Source organism: Ambystoma mexicanum, chromosome 3q (assembly GCF_040938575.1).
Source record: "Ambystoma mexicanum isolate Mex_15411 chromosome 3q, UKY_AmexF1_1, whole genome shotgun sequence".
Lineage (NCBI taxonomy): Eukaryota > Metazoa > Chordata > Amphibia > Caudata > Ambystomatidae > Ambystoma > Ambystoma mexicanum.
The window spans coordinates 1,197,013,020-1,197,031,937 of NC_090926.1; the positions used below are offsets into that span (position 1 = coordinate 1,197,013,020).

The 18,918-nt window shown below is 43.1% G+C and overlaps 1 protein-coding gene across 2 annotated transcripts in view; it reads left to right on the plus strand.

Annotated features, from left to right (window-relative positions):
* LOC138447740 (complement C3-like) overlaps nucleotides 1-18,918 on the plus strand; it is a 2,843,165-nt gene that overhangs the window by 1,581,756 nt on the left and 1,242,491 nt on the right. For both annotated transcript variants that reach the window (XM_069604045.1, XM_069604046.1), the window contains exon 29: nucleotides 9,354-9,523. In XM_069604045.1, coding sequence (XP_069460146.1) covers nucleotides 9,354-9,523 — 170 coding nt within the window. The remainder of the gene's footprint in view (nucleotides 1-9,353; nucleotides 9,524-18,918) is intronic.

Genomic DNA, 18,918 nt, shown 5'->3' on the forward strand with positions numbered 1-18,918 from the left:
GTATCACCTGGTATGACTGTGAACTTGTAGCGTTGAAACACAAGTGCAGGGCTGAAGGATGGAGGTGGGAGGCCTCAGGCTCACACTCTGACAAACTGGCCTGTCACCTGCTCCAAAGGCAATACTGACTCTCCATTCGCTCCAAGAAAATGGCCCACATCCAGGCCTGCGTCTTTGGTGCATCCAACAACATGGTGGAACTCTTTAAAATCAGCAAGCAACTAGCCAACCCTTCAGCAGTCTCCACCTCACCTCTTCCCTCTCAGGCTATCTGCAATGCATTGGCCACACACTTCACTGCAAAACCTCAGGACATCTAAGTACTCGTTCTTCCCTTTTTCCCACAACCTCCCCCAAACCCCCTCTTTCTTTCGCTCCTCCTTCTTGCCTATCAATCCAATGAGCTGCCTAGAGTTGTCCGCTCAATGAATGTCTCCTACAAACAGGTCTCCACCTGTTCAACCCAGAACTATTAAGGACAATATTGGCTCTCTTGCCCTTGCCGATTTCTGCAATCACTCTTTTGCTACTGGGTCTTCCCTCAAGCACTCTCTTGTGAGTCCCTTCCTGAAAAAACCTTCTGCAGACCAGTCTTGTCCGGCTAACTACCGCCCCATCTCTATCACCCCTTTTCTTTTTGAAACTCTTGCAAAAACTGGTCTATCCCCAGCTGACCAAGCATACTGAGCTTGTTGGTTGCCTACAAGGCCATCAACCTGGATTACGAGCATCCAGTGGCAAGGAAACTTCTCTCCTGGACACCTGTGAAGTACTGCTTGCACCACTTGATTCTCTCCTGCCGTCCTCATTCTACTTTATCTCTCCTCCGCATTTGACACGATCAACCATTCCATCTTCATAAAACGGCTCCACAATATCTTGTGTTCCTTGGAGCGGGTATTGGACTGGCTGACCTCCTTCCTCAATGGCCGTCCCTCCCAGGTTATCCTGGGCTATTTCTCCTCTCCCACCTCTAACTCCAACTGTGGCGTCCCCAAGGGCTCCAACGTTTCACCCTGGTTCTTTAACATTTATCTTGCTCCGCTTGCACACCTAATTACACATTCTCCACTTACTTCCAGTGTTACGCAGATGACACACAACTATTCTTCAAACCTTCCTCTGATCCTCTCCTTACTTCCTCTGCCTATCTGCCATCAAGACATGATGTACCTCCAACGATCTCTGCCTCAATGTCAGCAATTGGGACTCCTGCCCCCTCTTTCTTCCCCTCACTCTGGCCTCCCTCTATGAACTCTACCCCTCGCCCTTCTTCAAAAGCCTTGGAGTCATCTTCAACTCCTTTCTTTCCTTCCTCCCTCACATCCAGGACCTTGCTGAGAAGTCCCACTTTCAACTTTACCTCCTCAAAGGAATCCGTCCATTTCTCACTTTCCCCCAGAAGTTCAAAGTCTCTAGAGCTCTGGTACTCTCTAGGCATGACTACTGCAATAGCCTCTTCCTTAATCTACCCTCTTCCTCTCAACGTCCCCTCCAGTTAATCCAGAATAGGGCTGCAAGACTTATCGTTGGCCTCAAGCCCAGGGACTGCACCTCCCTAGCCCTAAAAACTTTCCACTGTCTCCCAGTTGCTGCTAGGATAAAATGCAAATCCTTCTGCATCATCCATAAGGCTGCCTGGGGCTGGGTACCACGCTATCTACAACTGGCTCTCACTAAATGCTCTCTCTTTACGTTCCTCCGGCACCAAGTCTCGGCGTGTCAAGCAATTCGCTAGACAGCGAGCTGGTGGTCGATCTCTCTCTTCAGCTGGCTCCCTCCTTTGGAACAGTCTCCCCCTTCCTCTTTGTCTTGAACCGGATCTCCTCAAATTCCAGAAGCTCCTCAAGACTTTCCTTTTCACCTCCTCATTCCCTCCTTCTCTCCTTTGCTAAACCACCACAGTTGCTGAGATTGGTGACTAGGGCCCTTATCTGTCCACCGGGGCCCGGGTCTCCAACCCCCAATGGCCTTCAGCCTCCGCCCACTCCTAGCACTTGCTTCTGGTGCCCACTGGCCTGTGCTAGCATAGGCCGGCACTTATTTACTGGCAGTCTTCCACACTCAACAACTGATCTCTGCCAGACGCATACAGCTGCCCGAACGTATTTCCTAGCACTTTGCTCAATATCTCTCCTTGCACTTGCCCCCATCCCTCATCCCTTCTCTCCCTCTGCACGTTCTGAATGCTCACAATGCCTAGTATGACTGCCTCACTGTTCCATTGTTATATTTGCTTTTCAATCCCATGTTCCCTCTCGTTACCCTTTGGGTGCTTTGAAACACAGTTTACTTGATATATAAGCAAATGCACAATAAATAAATAAATATGCATAGCAGAAAGGAATGTATTCATAATATTAGAAAGAAACAATCTATTAAGACCCACAGAGAAGGCATTTATTCGATTGAATTGGGCGTCTAACAAAAGTATTATAAAAATTAGGTTTTAGTCTGCAGATCATGAAATTGGTTCTGTCCAATTATCAGGCCACATTGGCCAGACTCAGGATCACTGAAGACATCACTGATGCTTTCTCTGATATGATAAATGATATGATATGATATGATATGATATGATAAGGCATTTGTAACGCGCCTATACACAAGTGTTTCAAGGCGCGACGAGGCAGGGGGGGGGAAGAAGGGGAGACAGACAACGATCTTACTAGGCCAGGTGTTCCTCTCTGGAAAGAGGAACAAAATAGTGGTGCCCTCTTTCCCTATGTCTATTTGACATGGTAAAGAAGCCTGACCTGCTTAATCTAAACATGCCTGCCCGAGTAGTAAAATTGATGAGTGGGTGAGAGAGTGGGGGGCAGGTCTCTCTCCTCAGCTGGTGCCTCTTTTTGGAACAGCCTCCCTGTCCCTCTCCGTCTTGAGCCGGACCTCTTCAAGTTCTGGAAACTCTGTGTTTCTCGGCTTCTGTCCCTTCCTTGCTAATCACCCCACTGCCGCTGAGACTGGCGGACTGGACCTCATGAACTTTACCCAACCAAATGTTGCAATTGTTTTAAAAAGCCCTGGCGGGTGCAGCTCCGGCCTCAACATCATTGGTAGGATTATGAACGACTGCTCCTAGCAGAAACAGCACAAAGATGGTGAAGAAAGGTCATATGCCCTCGAGCTTGACCCTATTGAAGCACAGACAGGATCTGACTTCGGTGACGCCCACAGTGGAGGCATTGTGCGCATCCACAGATATTTCTCCTTCAGCGCCTGCTCCATCGAAGTATCAGAGTTACGTTTCCTAAGTCCAGGACAAGCTTCTTCAAGTATGTGTTCCATCTTAGATGAGGAGATGGAGCCATTGGCACCATGGGGCTCCACCAGGTGGTGCACTTTATGTCATAACCAGCAAAGCACATGGAGCTAGCATTGCGCCTTTACGATGCAAGCAGGTTAGATACCCATCCCTACGTTGCACTTCAACAGACGGTGCCATATGTGCCCCCGAATTCCCAGTTCCGTAAGATCATTGAGAAATACTGTATTAAGTTCAAAGTGGCATGTCTCATCTTTAAATGAGTAAAAATGGATCAGCACCAGCCTACCTGAGGGATAAGATTAATTGTTACCAACCTTCAAGGTGTTTACGATGCAAAGACCAGCTGCTACTGAGTATCCCCTCCTCTGCCTTGGTGTCAAGGTGGACAGAAGATTTGCTGTCTTTGGCCCAAAACTGCGGAATAGTATTCCTCGAGAGATCAGGGTCTTGGAGACTCTTCAACAATTCCGTAATTGTTTAGATAATAGAATCCCATCATGGGTTGATGAGAACCTTTGCTTTAAGTTTTGTGACTAGCTACAGTTTGCTTGGTGTAATTTTTAACATCCAGCTGCACCGTCATACCGTTTAGTCCATCTCCAGTACAATATAAATACTCAAATAAAAATACAGAAAATAGTCACTGCACTGGTTCTCGGAGCGCCATGGACACCCTTAACACAATCCGACCACGCAAACATTTTAGATAAAGGACCACAATCAGAAACAGTCCAATCAGTCAATGAAGCAATAGCGGATCCTTTTATGGCCCTGTGGCAGTACTTTATTCGACATCAGCGGTCGACAGAGAGCTAACAAAAAAATACAAATCCCCTGCAGCAATAGTCTATTCCTTTCCACGTATCCAAGCCGCAAGAAGCTAGTTGTCCAAGCCACAGTGGTAAACTCAAGACCCTCGAGATTAAATCTCCGAATAGACAAGGACTGAAAAAGACTGATGGCTGGCGAAGAATATTTTCATCTACGGGTGCATGGCACTAAAGGCGTTTAATGCTTCTTTCACTTTGGCAAAATTCTCCCTGTGCTGTGTAACATGGTCTCAGAGGCAGCTGCTCACTTGCTGGAGGGTGAAGTTCAAGACGGTTTCTTAGTAATTGCCTTTCTTTTAAATTGTTAATGACGGGAAGGAAGAGGCTTGTCAAGCCCTTCAGCTGACCTTGGCACAGCTGATTGAGTCATAAAATCTATTAGAACATCAACGGTCCTCCTTAGGGATTCATAACTTCAAAGTTCTGTAGTGTCAAAGCTTCTCGACATGGGCTTCATTGACAACACATTTTCGGGCCCAGCCTTGAGAAGTTTAAAGAATCAACGTTAACGGCAAAATCCCTGGGGCGGGCGGTCCAACAGCCCAACACAGCCCACTCTTTAATTCAGCTCATGATGCAAAGGGTTCCATCGATACACCTCCTTTATGAGAAGGGCACAGTTGTCCCAGGCTAAACAAGGACAGAAGAGTTTATCGCAACTAATTTCAGCCTTATATTAAAATGTGTCCAAGCCCACAAGATTAACTGAATATTCCAATGTTTCCAAACTGAACTCTGTTTGCCAGGGAAGGGTGGAGATGGGGGTGGGGGAAGAATGTAATGTTCTGAAGCTATTGTTAAAATAAAATAAAGGTGGGGCAGGACATTTTTGTGGGGAAAATTGAACCTCCACAACCTGCTCACTTCTTTGGTGAACGTTCAACCTTTTGGTCCACCAAAGCTTTGGCAATGATGCATGAATGAGGGTCCATTAATCTAAATGCCTGGTGCATTGTGGACAGAACAATCAGGTGTGTGGCGGTCTTGTTGAAGGACAAAGGTTCTTCTAGCATGAAATGTGGATGCCTAGGGGGCTCATTACAGGTTTGCCGGTATCCCGCTGGTAAATCCGGCGAAATACAGGCAAACAGACTTCCCGTTACCGGTGCCTGATATGCTGGCAATTCAAACATATTACAGGTGCTGGCAACGGCGGTAAATCCCCATTCCATGGAGTCCCAGAGGACTCCTTGGGGGAATTGCCAGCATTAATGGCAGTGGAAATACCAGCTGTTTTTTGCCGGGGTGGGTGCTTGCCTTACTTACCTCCATCTCTTGGCTGGATGTAAATCCAACCACCCCAACTGCAAACTTGTAGTTTCCCCTTCTAGAAACGTGCCAGTAAATGGAATTACCGGCACATTACTTCCGGACTGGAAATCTTATAATGAGCCCTCTATTGGTGAAATGGTAGCCATAGTCTTGCAGTTGTATCCGCCAAGGTTACCGCATTTCTTGTTCCGCAAATAGTGACAAGATGTCTTGTTGAAATGTCAGTGGACCGGAAGGTGGTGTCTGGTAGGAAGGGCTTGCTTGGCACATAGACTGCTCAACAAGACTATCGGACAGATCTCCGAAGCCAATCCCTTTGTCAAATATCTTAGTTCCAGCCCCCACCACTCAAGCAGTAGTGAAACTCATCTGGGGCTAGCGTTAGAAATCCTTCCCAGCACGGCATTGACTTCGCACTCGTTCATAAAAACCGCCGTCCCTCACAATTTCTAGCAAAGAATGGGTAAACCCAAGAATGAATTTAGGGCGATAGCCATAAACTTAACCTGTAAGATAATTGCTTTTAAAAAATAATCCTAAGGAAGGCTGGTGTGCAACACAGCAGTTAGGTCCAAAAAATTACATGAAAGTTACAGAATGTAGGTGGGCTTACAGTTTAGCATTACCTCTTGCCACAAACACACAGGGGCCGATTTACACAGAAGATTTAACAAAATTAACTAAATTTCTCTTGAAGAGAGCTATTCCATTGAGAAAGAACTGAAGAGCAGCAACTATGATTTACTCCTTAATTACTCTTCTCTTTCAAGGTGCAAGTCAGGAATAACCCAACTCCTAGTATCTTCTTTGTGGATTAAAAACTCTTTTTCTTGAAGTAAGGTAATAGTATATCAGATTTGCTAACAGTAACTTCTATGTGGATCAGTACCAGGGTGGGCATAGCACAGCTTCAGGAGGATCTTAGAACCTGTGTACAATTAAAATAAAAATCAGCAAGGGAAAAAAAGAATATATACATACATTCTGTGGTCTCAGATTGTGATTGTAAAATCCCTTCATAGTATAATGCAAAGACGTTTTTGTATTTATTCAATTTTTCAACTTTAAAAAGACTAAAGAAATCGAATTTGTAAGGGAATCCAGCTTCAGCAGGACCTGGAATCTCTGGTAAACAGACAATTGCACTCTTTCAGTTGATTTTTCCCCCCCCAGGGAAGCGGAATTCCAAGAGAGCTACATTCTAAAGGCCAGTGTGGTTTCCTGTTTGCTCGATATGGACTTATGATGGTGAAATAAGTATGGTGGTTAGCAAGAAGATATATATAGGAGTAAAGCTTACTCCTGATAATCTTATTCCCATGCTTAGCAAAGCATTAGACACTATATCGATCACCAGTTACAACCCCTAACTTCTAGCAGACGCTTACCACAACTGTCTCAACTCTACCATCAATGCCGTAGCACCTCCAATGACCAGACAAGAAGCATCGACAAGCGATTGTGCTTTTGGTTCAACAATGAGCTAGTAATACTTAGGTGAACCAAACGCACCCTCGAACATGCCCATAGAAAACATGCCAGTATAGAATCTGGGAAAGCCTTCCAGGCGGCTAAGAAAACCTACAAATCAGCCATCATCACTCTAACACCTACAATACACGGATCAGCAACTCTGCTTCTGACTCTAAAGAACTTTTTTCAATTCTGAGAGACCTGGAAACCCCACCCCAGCCACAACCCCTGCTACTGCTAGTAAAGAATGGTGCACTACTATTCAAGATGCTCTAGCTAACAAAATAAAATAACAACAAAAAGGCAACTGCTAGCTGATAAACCCGCTTCCACCAACCATAACTTGAATTCTAAAGTGAATACCAACCCAATATTCCACGTCACCCCGGTCACTCAAGAACTAGTGTTAGTTACCATAGCTAAACTCAAAGCCTCAAACTGCAAAGGAGATTCCGTCCCTGCGCAAGTAATTAAATCACGTGCCCACACCCTCAGACCTATCCTAACCAACTTTGGCAATGCCTCCTTTAACTCCAAATTGGTCCCAGCCAGCATTAAAGAAGCTTAGGTCATCCCGTTACTAAAAAAAAACACTCTTGATCATACTGTGCCCACAAACTACCGGCCAATAACGGCAGTCCCGTTCCTACTTAAAATCCTCAACAAAATAGCCTACAGCCAAGTCAAGCTCATCTGGAACATAACCAGCTCCTAGGCACCAGACAGTCCGGCTGTAGGCCCAATCACAGCACGGAAATGGCCCTTCTGGATTTGAAAATCCAGATGGACACCATTAGGGACACAGGAAAACTGTGCATTCTCCTTTTACTGGACCTGTCAGCAGCATTCGACCTTGTGGACCACAATAAACTCTGCTCCACCTTAGCCAAAGACTTTAAATTCTTCTTAGTTGCCACCATGTGGATTAAATATTTTCTAGCTGAACGGACCTCCAAAGTTTCTATAGGTAAGGAAGCTGCAGACCCCATCCCAGTCCCCATTGGAGTACCACCTTTCACCCACCCTCTATAACGCATACACTAAGCTCCTCTTCTCAGCTCTAGATGACATGGGTGTCATCTACACCAATTTTGCAGATGACACCTAGCTCCTTATTCCACTCTCAGGGAATTACTCCCAAGATACTCTGGCTATTAATAAAATGTATGCCATAATACAGAACTGGATGGCACTTAATGGTCTTCGCCTCAACGATGAGAAGGCAGAGATTCTCATTGTGGGCTCCCACATCAAAATAGATGCCCTCCATCCAGACTACTCCTCCATCAACATTGACGGCACAATGAAACCTGTACTAAAGCAAGTAAAAGCCCTAGGAGTCTACCTGGATGCTAACCTCACAATGTCCAAACACATTAGCACCCTCTCATCATCTACATCCTACACTGCCAAACTAATTGCACTAAGCCGCCAATTCTTGACCCCGACCAACTGTATAACCCTGGCCAGAGCTCTGATTTTATCAAAACTTGATTACTTCAATGTGTTGCTACTCGGCACATCCATTACCAATCTCAATAAATTACAACTATTTCAAAATAAGGCATTACATGCCGCATTAGGGATAAAAAAAAATCTGATTGTATCTCCAAGACCAGATGAGATTCTCACTGGCTGCCTATCAAATCTAGAATCAACTTCAAAACACTCTGCATCACATTCAAATGCCACCATAAAAAATCCCCTATCTACCTGAACAATGCCATAGCCAAAAAAGAAGCCACTAGAATCCTTAGTTCCAACAACCACCTTCTCATAACAATGCCCCGTTACAGGAATACCAGAGCAGGGGGGAGCAGCTTCCAATACCTAGCCCCCAAACATTGGAACTCCCTCCCTCTCAGCATAAAAAAATAGGACACCCTACCAGGCTTTAAGAAATTGTTAAAAACATGGTTATTTAACCAATACTGATAGAAGTTACCTTAGCTGTTGTATATATTTTCTGCACATATGTTTTTGTTTCTATTGTCTTACTGTAAATATCCCTGTCACCGTACTGTCATTGTTTTTTTTACTAATGTTTAAATAAGCTGTATGTAACCTCGCTGTGATATCCAATTGTCTAGGCGTGTAACAAATTCAATAAATAAAATAAATAAATAAAATAAAGACCTTGAGTTTCACAAAAATGTCAAGCAAATGTTTTAACTTGTTTGAAATGTATATTTTGAAATTCTGTTACACAGGTGACATGAATTATAACATGAAGGAAGAACAAGTACTCTGTGCAATGTAAAACATAGAATTATGTTCTCCCACAATATTATAAAGGTGTTTTCAAAAGTTTATAGGCGACTTTTTACTATCAAAATCATAAACTTGATAACGTCATGAGAATCTAAAAAGTGTTGGAAGTGTTTTTATCAGCCTATAACAGCAAGAAATTGCTATTTTTTATATTAAATATAACCACCTTATTCCGTCCAACTTTTGTAGAACTATTTGATTTAACGAATAACAGATATATTTTTAAAACATGTTTCCAGATAAAACATATTGGCCATTTAACAATGATCAACAATCGATGTACACGGTGGAGGTGACAGCCTATGCACTCCTTCAAAAGATACATCAGAAAAAGTATGATGACATGCACCGCATCGCTGAATGGCTGATAGCACAGAGACGTTTTGGAGGTGGATACATATCGACACAGGTGAGAATGTCAGAAGTGTTCTTTGCCTCTTCTCTGAGCCAGAACCCATTTATTAAGAGATCCCACCCACACCATCCAGTTGTCCCACCCTATAAGAGTCATGTTTTTTGTTAGGGTGCCTATTCCGGGCAACTCATTGTTATTATCGCATTGATCTGAGACCAGCCATTTGGTCTACTGGCATTTTTGACCATGTACGTTTTCAAGGGGGTGTGGTAATATGTTGGCCTTATAGGTCAAGAAGGATGTAGCAAACACCAAGAACCAATTCATTTTACAGTGTTTGCTGGGAAGAACCTACTCCTCAACTAACATCTGCATTAAATGTGGATTCCCAATTCATGGCATTTTCATTATAATTCAAATATTAGGGTATTTATGGAGAATCAGGGTTGCTGAATACATTTAAAAATGTTACATCATTCAGAAAAGAAAAAGAACAAATAAAAGACTGTTGAATATGTATTTTGCTTTCCAATAAACATAGCTCTGCAATAACTGTACACCTCTACTTCATGGCTGATATTCGGCCAGCTATCCATGATGTACTGCAAATAGCTGTGACCATAAGTTCTATTTACCCCTTACCCTAGTGTCATTATTTTCTCCATACTCTTTTTGTCCGAAAGAGTTATTTTTCTATTAACAGTTTCTTTTCACTCCTTGTTAATGTTAATGTTAAACGACATTTGTACCGTGCACTATCACCACTGGAGTGGTCCCCAGGCGTAGAGAAATATTTGCACAATTTGTTTCCATTTTCTATAAGATCTGATGGATTCCCTGTTCAAGAACTGTGCCGGGTGTGTTTGTACTGTGGGGAAGTGGAACGGGCACTCTGGATAGCTTCTTCACCAAGAAGATACCAGCAGTAATTATGGGTTCCTCTTGACTACTCCTTGAGAGAGACTAATTTATTCACAAATAAGTTCCTAAGAGTAACTCTGACTTACATCTAGATGGGAAGAGTAAATCAAGTAGAATTTACGCATTATAACTTCTTTGTGAATCAGTCCCTAAGTGTTTATCCTGTCGCTCTTATAACCATGACATGGATGGCAGCTGGCATCACTGTAGTGCTAAACCGAATTCTCGGAAAGGGAAGCAAGGCTGATATGAGTTAAAATGGGCGACACAGGGACACAGGACGTACAACCAGGCAGGCCTCTTACATTGGAAGTGCCTCCTGCACTACCCTTAAAGATCTACCAAAAGAAAGGCAGGTAAAAGATCAACCAAGTAACCTAAAAAATGAAGGAGTGATGTCTTACCACTACCATCTGTGTCTGCTGTATCCCCCTCAGAGCCCATTTTGGCTTTACTTTAGGGGGTTGCAGAAGCTGTTCCTTGTCAAGGTCCTGTTTGGCATGAAGACGCTTAACACAGAAAACGCTCTGGATGTCAAGCTGAGTCTTGCTGTCAATTACTATTTTGACATCAAATGCTTCAGCATCAAGATAATTTTTGCCTATGAGAAGTCTGTCCATGTTTATTGACATCTCACTACCGAGCGCCCCAGTCAAAGCTTCACCTGCTTCTGCAACAACAATCTTAAATTCCAGGACACATTGCAAGCTTAGCTTTGGAGGATTTTTCTACAATTTCCTCCATAGGTGTGCCAGTGGCACCCCACAGAAAAAAATATAGCTAATACCAGATACCTGCTCCAGAACAGCCCAGAAACTCTTTAGCCACTTTGGTACTCATAACACTAGGTCTTGACTCTTCTGACTCGGAGTGGGAGAATATTCAACCACTTTCCTGCCCCATTGAGGGATGTAGGCCACCAAAACAGTATTCTTCAGATGACGTAGTGTGTTTCGTTGAGAAAAATCTTAAGAATTCTGTAGTGGTTATGAACCCTCAAAAGTATTTTTGATTCCCCAAAAACTCTTTGCACTCTTTGCACATAGAGATCATTGCATGTAGTGGCTGGTTTTCTGGAACTGACAATATATGTGTTTTCAACTCCAGGATCTATCAGGATTTGCCCATTACCTCAAAAGGGAAAGTATAAGGCACCTGCACAAGATCCTTTATGTTCATCCACTTGTACATTACCAGTGTGTTGCAACAGCAAAGCAAATATATGCTTTTTCTGTAAGCGTATCTTCCTGACCCCCGCACAGAGACAGTAAGAGGATGGTTTCACTTGGTAAAAACTCTACGCCTGTAGTCATTTGCCCAATAGGGCTATCAGTAGCACAGATTCCCTGGTCAGGTATCACAACTCGTCAGGTATCACAACTCGCTGTCAGATTTTATTTCAGGTCTACACAGGTTTATCCTCCCAGAAAGAAAGCAGGAAGCTCTGGGGCTATTGACAGAAGGACAGTGGATTTTAGACCACATTGTACTAGCAGCTGCTGTTCTAGGAACCTTGGCCTTTAGGGACATATGGCACAGACTTTCCATGAAACATTTCTCCAATCTCAGGTTAATTGGAATGAGGCCTTTAACAGTAAAATAAAAAGAAAATAATAGGGTTAACAAAACATCCTTTTGTTTGATGCCTTTTTTCTGGAATCAAATTTATTAATAAAAAAAGTGGGGTTAAGAGGCAAAATATAGTTAAAATCCGACACGTTTCACTTCACTTGAGCTTTCGGAGAGCCATTCATGCTTGTGAATTGTACTTTTCAATGTACATTAAATATTATTGATACACATTTTACATGGATTTTGCAAATGAAAAAATTGTTTGTTTAGAAAAATAAATACGAAAAACAGAAATCGTTTGGGAATTTTAATTATAAAAGAGAAAAGGCATGAATTAAAAGATTGGTTAATGCATTTGTAACATTAGTATATCGCATTATCAAAAATAAACAGTGAAAGAATCTCTAGTTATTATACCATTACGTTGAATTAAGTTGAGGAAGAGACAAATGTATATGCTGAAAGTTAGACTAGACTAAGATTTGGCAAAGACATTGAAAATTTGACAATTCTGTCTGAGAATTTTACATCCGAAGTTGTAATAGTCAACTGCTAAATATTGCAAATAATGATTTGTATTTAAATTGAGGATGGATGTGATATACACAATGTTAAGAATTGGCATGTGGTGTCAAAATCTCTCCAATATTTCTTCTCCCAGATATATTTACCCACTCTACGCTGATCATTTCGAATATTTGCAGGCCTTGAGTGGTGCATGTTTTACATCTTGTGTCTGGGCTGCATAGGAATTTTTCTACTCCCATTAATTTCTTGACCACGGTATATGTAATCTGAGAGATTCAATGGAAATGAAACGTATTAAATAGAGTGGAAATATGTATGGTCTATTGTCAAGTTGAATGAAATTCTTTCATAATTGCTAAAGGAACAGTCACAATTTTGGAATATAATAGGCAATGAAATCCTAGTCAGATATGCAGGTATACCAAACGATTGTTTTAATGATATACATTGAGTGCACAGAAAACTATTTATCTATGTTTTAGATTGGTGTTGTAATTCAAATTAATTCATATCTTTATAAATGTACTTCAAAAGCAAAATCACTTCATTTTGTTTCAATATTGATCATCAAGTTTTAATTTGGTTCTGTAGAATATTTAGTAGTTGACTATTACAACTTTGGATTTAAAATTCTCAGAGAGAATTGTCAAAGTTTAAATGTTTATCCCAACTCTTAGTCTAACTTTCAGCATATAAAATTGGCCTCTTCCTCAACTCAATATAATATAATGGCGTACTAATTGTAACTGCAGTTCGCAAATGCATTAACCAATTCTTTAATTTATGTTTATTTCTCTCTCATTATTACATTTCCTTCATTTTTTTGTTTTTCTTAAACAACAATTTCATCATTTTGTAATGGGAATATTTAATGTAAATTGGAAAGTACTACTTAGATGTATAAATGACTTTGAAGCTCCAGTTAAGTAAAACACGTATCCGCCTTTAACAATTATATTTTCCATGTTTGCCTCAGTTTTTGTTCATAATTTTGACTCCAGAATAACGGCATCCAACTAAAGGATGTTTTCTGAACATATTGTAAATATGAAATTTATTTTTCAAAAGAAAACAAGATTACAGTAAAATTAATTTAACACAAGTAATTGTTCCAGACATGACATCTTCTGACATTTAGGGTACACATGTATTGTTGTATCCAGTGCAGCTGTCTATGCACGATACCCACAATAACCCATTTTCTATGAACCAGTAAAAAAACCTTAACTCACACTCACTGGCAACTCTCTTTCTGATTTTTGATGAAGGATGCATTGAAGTAGGTACTGTGACAAACGAGAGGAAAACCAAAATCATCCCTAAATCCCAACTTAAGTTTAACCCCTCCTTCCTCGAACACCCACTTCTCAACAACCCTATGGACCCTGACCCCAACTGAACATCCCCTTGTGCTCTTGCAGCTCCTAAAACTGCCAGAGTGCCAAAAGGGGAGCTAGCAAAGGGGGAACAAAATCATAGTGCATTCTGGGACTTGAAGTCCAAAGACAATTTGAGAAAAACTGAGCAAGGCGGAACACAAGTACGAGCAGAACTTCCGGGGCGAAGACAAACCTACTGGAGGAGAGGGACAGACAAAGGGGCGAGAGCAGCGGGTAAAAAAAAACAAGAATTCCCAATTGAAGGCCAGATCCCACATCAGAAGGCTGCATTGTGTTTCAAGGACGCAAGCGACCCTCCTGGGTGAATAGCAGAGTTGGGGAGGCAAGGCCAAGCCTGTGGTACTAACCTTGACACGTGAATGGGAAATTGTAAATCCAAGAAATAAACGCACACAACGGTGAGTTGGCAAGCAACCTGAGAGACTGGTGTGAGTTAAAGAAAGTTTGAAGTGGCAATATTATATCGCAAGTGGAAGCTGCAGGTGTGTGGGTGAGACGCAAAGAAAGCAGACCTGTGATTGAACTTTGAAATAAGGACAGCTGTGAAATCAGCACTACTGAGTAACGGAGTGGTCCTGCGAAAAGAAGAAGCCCACTCGAATGTCTCTGTGAAAGGTACATTGTGTTTGGAACGATAAAGCGAATGAACTGCAAAAGTGAAGTAAGCAAAATGAACTCCTAGAGAAGGGTAGAGTGAAAGTTGAACCTTGACCTTATAGTCAAAGCGGTCCTTCGGAGGTCTGTAAAGAAAGCCACGCACATTCAAAAGTCTTCGACATCCGAAAGAGGTCTGAGCCCGACAGAGGGGGACCTCTGAGTCCGAGGGAAGGAGACCAATGTGAACTTTTTGTTGAAACATTATTTGGAAGTGGAAAGAGACTTAAACGTGGAAGGCCAGGCGGGCCTCGATCAATGTTTTGGAACTGTTTACTGTGTTGAAAACCCGAGCCAGAGTGTGTCATCCTGCCTACAGGGACCGCCTTACTCTATGGCACTCATTACAAGTCAGGCGTTAAGGGGTTAACAGCGCCGTAAAGAGCGTCGGCGTCGTTAAACCCTTAACGCCTGATTACAAGTGTCCCTTTGCGGGGTTGGTGTTTAATGCCTGATTTTAGCAGGCGTTAAAAATCCAACCCGCAAATAGACTTTGGAGCTAATTACGGCGCCGTAATTAGCGCCTTCCCCACTCCCATTATGCCCTATGGGGCAAAATGGGAATGGGGAAGGGCAAATGGTGAATGGGGAATTACCGCCCCTGCCAACCTTGTGATGGGGGTGGTAATTCCGCCATCCACCTTGCCGGAATCCGGCATGGACCATGGTGCTAATAGCACCATGGTCCACCGCCTGACTTGTAATGAGGCCCTATGTGTTCTAACGTGGCGAGGAGAGCTGATTGAGCCACATTTATTATTTTGAACACTGATTTTTCCTTTGCATACATTTTTTCTTTATACACTTTTTGTACAAGAGATAGGGAAGGCATTCGGTTTTTGTTTGCATAGGCCATTTTGATTTCACAGACTATACTAGACTGTTTTGTTTATTGTTTGAGGGTCGAGACTACTCCCATATTAGTTATATGGCAGAGTAGGAGTTTTTCCAACCCCAGAAACTTCAATAAAGGTTTTACAAATTGTACATATTGTGTCAGTGTCATACTTGTGATACCAGTACGAATACCTTTTATCGACAAAACTGAATCGTAGCAGCCCACATCATCCAGACTCCACCGTCCCAAAGCTCCAATTGAATTCTTTAGAACCCATCAGTATAACAGAAGAGCCATAGAACCTACCATATTCCATTGCCACCACTCCACATTCCACCAACTCCCGATCGCTCACAAACACACCCAGCCCGATATATAGCACATTTCCGTTCCTTCCTCCCTCATCATCCCTCGCATACCTACATCTTCTCATTTCTGCAACTTTTCCTAAATTCCACACTTGTACACCTGTAATATTCGCAGCCCCTCTCATCACTTTCGCAACCTGAACCAGTTTGCTATATAACATGTCTCCCTTCCTCCTCACAACACCCTTCTTTATCCTCACCCAATCTCCACCACATATCTTGCTGCCCCTAGACCTTCTCCTTTAATTTACATGCATCAACCATTCCTCCTGCCGCCTTCCTTCCTGCCTCCCCCGTTCTCACATCCTCCGCCACATAACCAGACCCTTTTGCCCTTCCCAACCACAAAGGTGAAATCCTTGTGTTCCCTTTCCTTCCTCTCATCATCTCAAATAGACTCACTCCTGCCACCGAGTGCATGACAATCTGAGAACACACTTCCGTTCCCTCACCGGCTTTCTTCTGTTCGTACAACACAGACCGGGCATCCTTATCACATCCATGATGCTCCTGTTAACTCTCTCAACAGCACCAATACATTCCGGATAGTAAAGAGACATCCTTTTGTGTAGTATCCCACACTTTCTCAAATATTCCCCAAACACCTATCCCACGAATTGACCCTTATTATCGGTCAGACACTTCCCGGGTATCCTTCACAAATCTCATCCAAGAATTCTGTCAGTACTACAGCATTTGCTTCCCTCACAATTTTAAACTCCACTCACCTTGACAACAAATCCACCATCACCTCAATAAACTTCCCATTACTCCCTTCAACATCAACAGGACCCAACACATCCATGGTTAACTCATCCACAATTCTTTTGGTACCTCCAGCCTGATCAAAGGTGGAGCACAGGTCTTCACACCCTTACCTGCCTTCACAATATCACCACCATTTTCCAGCCTTCTCTCTATCACTTTATCAAAACCAGGCCACCAGTAATCCTCTCTCAACAAAGCCTTGGTTCTTGTCACGCTTATGTGCCCAACATGAGCCATATCCATCAACTTCTCCATCAGCGTTGTGGGAACCACAATCCTTTCGACCGGTACAATAACCCTCCTTTCACACTTAATTCTTCTCTCACCTCCGAATATGCTACCTCCTCACCCTTTAATCTCCACTTTTCTGAGCTTTCGACTCAAATCACTGAACAGCAAGGAATATAACTATTTTCCCTCCTCGCAGCCTTCCATCCTGCGTGGCCAATAACTGTTACGCTCACCTGGTTCCCACGGGGCGTCGATCGGAACTGGACTGCTACGGTCTCCACCAGCGTTATTCGTAGTGCTGAGACGGCTGACTGGACCGGCCCTCCTAGCTTCGTTTGCTTGATTCATTAAAGGAGTTTCCTAAAAGCAGGAGAAGGGAATTAGCCACCCAGTGGATGCGAGGAAACACCTGCTTAATTTGTCCACCTCCCTTTTGCCGCCTCACCTTATTGTTTGTAATGATGAGCTCTCCATCCTGCACCAAACGCAGGGGAGCGTAGAATTCCAGTTGCTTCACTGGTTCGAAGATTTTGGGCGAGTTCCAGACGTGTTGGACTCCGTGGTAAGTGGCAAGGAGCCATAAGTATAATGTCTATAGAGTTCAATTGTCTGTTATTCACTTGTTTTCCCCTTTTTGTCTTGCAGCTTGAACCGAGAGGAGTTCTCCTGAAGTACTGCAGGTTATGCGCAGGTAAGAGTCTGTATTACCCAGCGCTGTCCAGTAAAAGTAAATAAAATGTCTTTAACAAGTGTCTTTTCCTCCCACAGGTGCGGCGTTAAAGATGTTGAATGCCGATGAAAGATGACTAGGGCGGTAACTCTGGTGATTTTTTATTGTCTTTGTTGGCACCCGGCTTACCTTGTTATCCTTTGTCTCTCCCAGGTGCCACGGATGCAGCAACGAAATGATGGCAGCAGCGCTGGACCGTGGAGATGAAGACTGGTAAGTATGGCGGGGCGCTACTGCTAGCAATGCAATGCTTTTATTTCTCAAGTCTTTTTCCCCAGTTCGTAAGTGCGGCGAGTTCGGGAACAGATGAAGATTAGAAGGTAAGTTCTTGTTCTTATCTTCCTTTCTTCTTGGATGATGTCCAGGTTCGAAGCGGGCGTGGCAGAAGACAGGATGCTGCAGGCACGTTGAGCGTTACGCTGCTGAAATGCAGAATAACGCGAAGCGTGTGTTGCTGGTCGGGCGTGGTTTAAATAGCCTCAGAAAGTAGTCCCAGGTAAGAAGTTCCTAGAACCACATCCGAGTAAAAAATAGTCCCTGTACTAAAATAGTTCCCTCCAGGCTTCACGTTGGCCTGGATTCAATTGCAGTATGGTCTGCCTGAGGTAAGTAATGAGTATGGACTGATTTCTATTATGAGCCTGGCGCCTAAACCCAGATAGCCCCTCGCCCGGTCTGCTGAGGTTTTAATAAACGTCTGGATGCCTGCTTCCAGGGCTGATGGGCTAGGTCCTGATACCCGGGGGTAGGCATCATGACAGCACTCCCCCCCAAGGCCGCTCCTAAGGTTGTTCTTCCCCTGGGCCCTGGTTTGTCTGGGAAGTTCCGATGGAATTTCTTCACCAACCGAGGTGCATGAACGTGGTCACTGGGCTCACATGACCTTTCTTGTGGTCCGTAACCCTTCCAATCGATAAATAAAAAAGTTTTGATTTAACCATCTTAGAGTCTACGATATTTTTTACCTCAAATTCAGGTTCTCCATCGTTCAGGATGGGGTCAGGTGGTTTGATTAATCTTGTTCCGGGTTGAACTGGTTTTAGAAGTGAAACATGAAAGACAGGATGGATCCGCATATTAGAGGGTAATTCTAATTTGACGGCCACCGGATTGATAATGGCTTTAATGGTGTAAGGTCCCAAATATCTAGGATTAAAAGTTCGAGTTCCCTTTAGGGGTATGTATTTTGAAGCCAACCAAACTTGATCTCCAATCTGGTATTGAGGAGCGTCACTTCTATGTTGATCAGCATTTTTCTTGTATTTCTCTTTTGCTTGTTTCAAATGTTCAGTTGCCTCCTTAATGGCTTGTGTAATAGTAGAGTGCAGATGGGTCACTGAATCGAGTTCTGAGGTTCGAGGATGATGTCCATATATGGTATAAAAGGGGCTTTGTCCGGTTCCTGAATGTACTGCGTTATTGTATGCGTATTCAGTAAT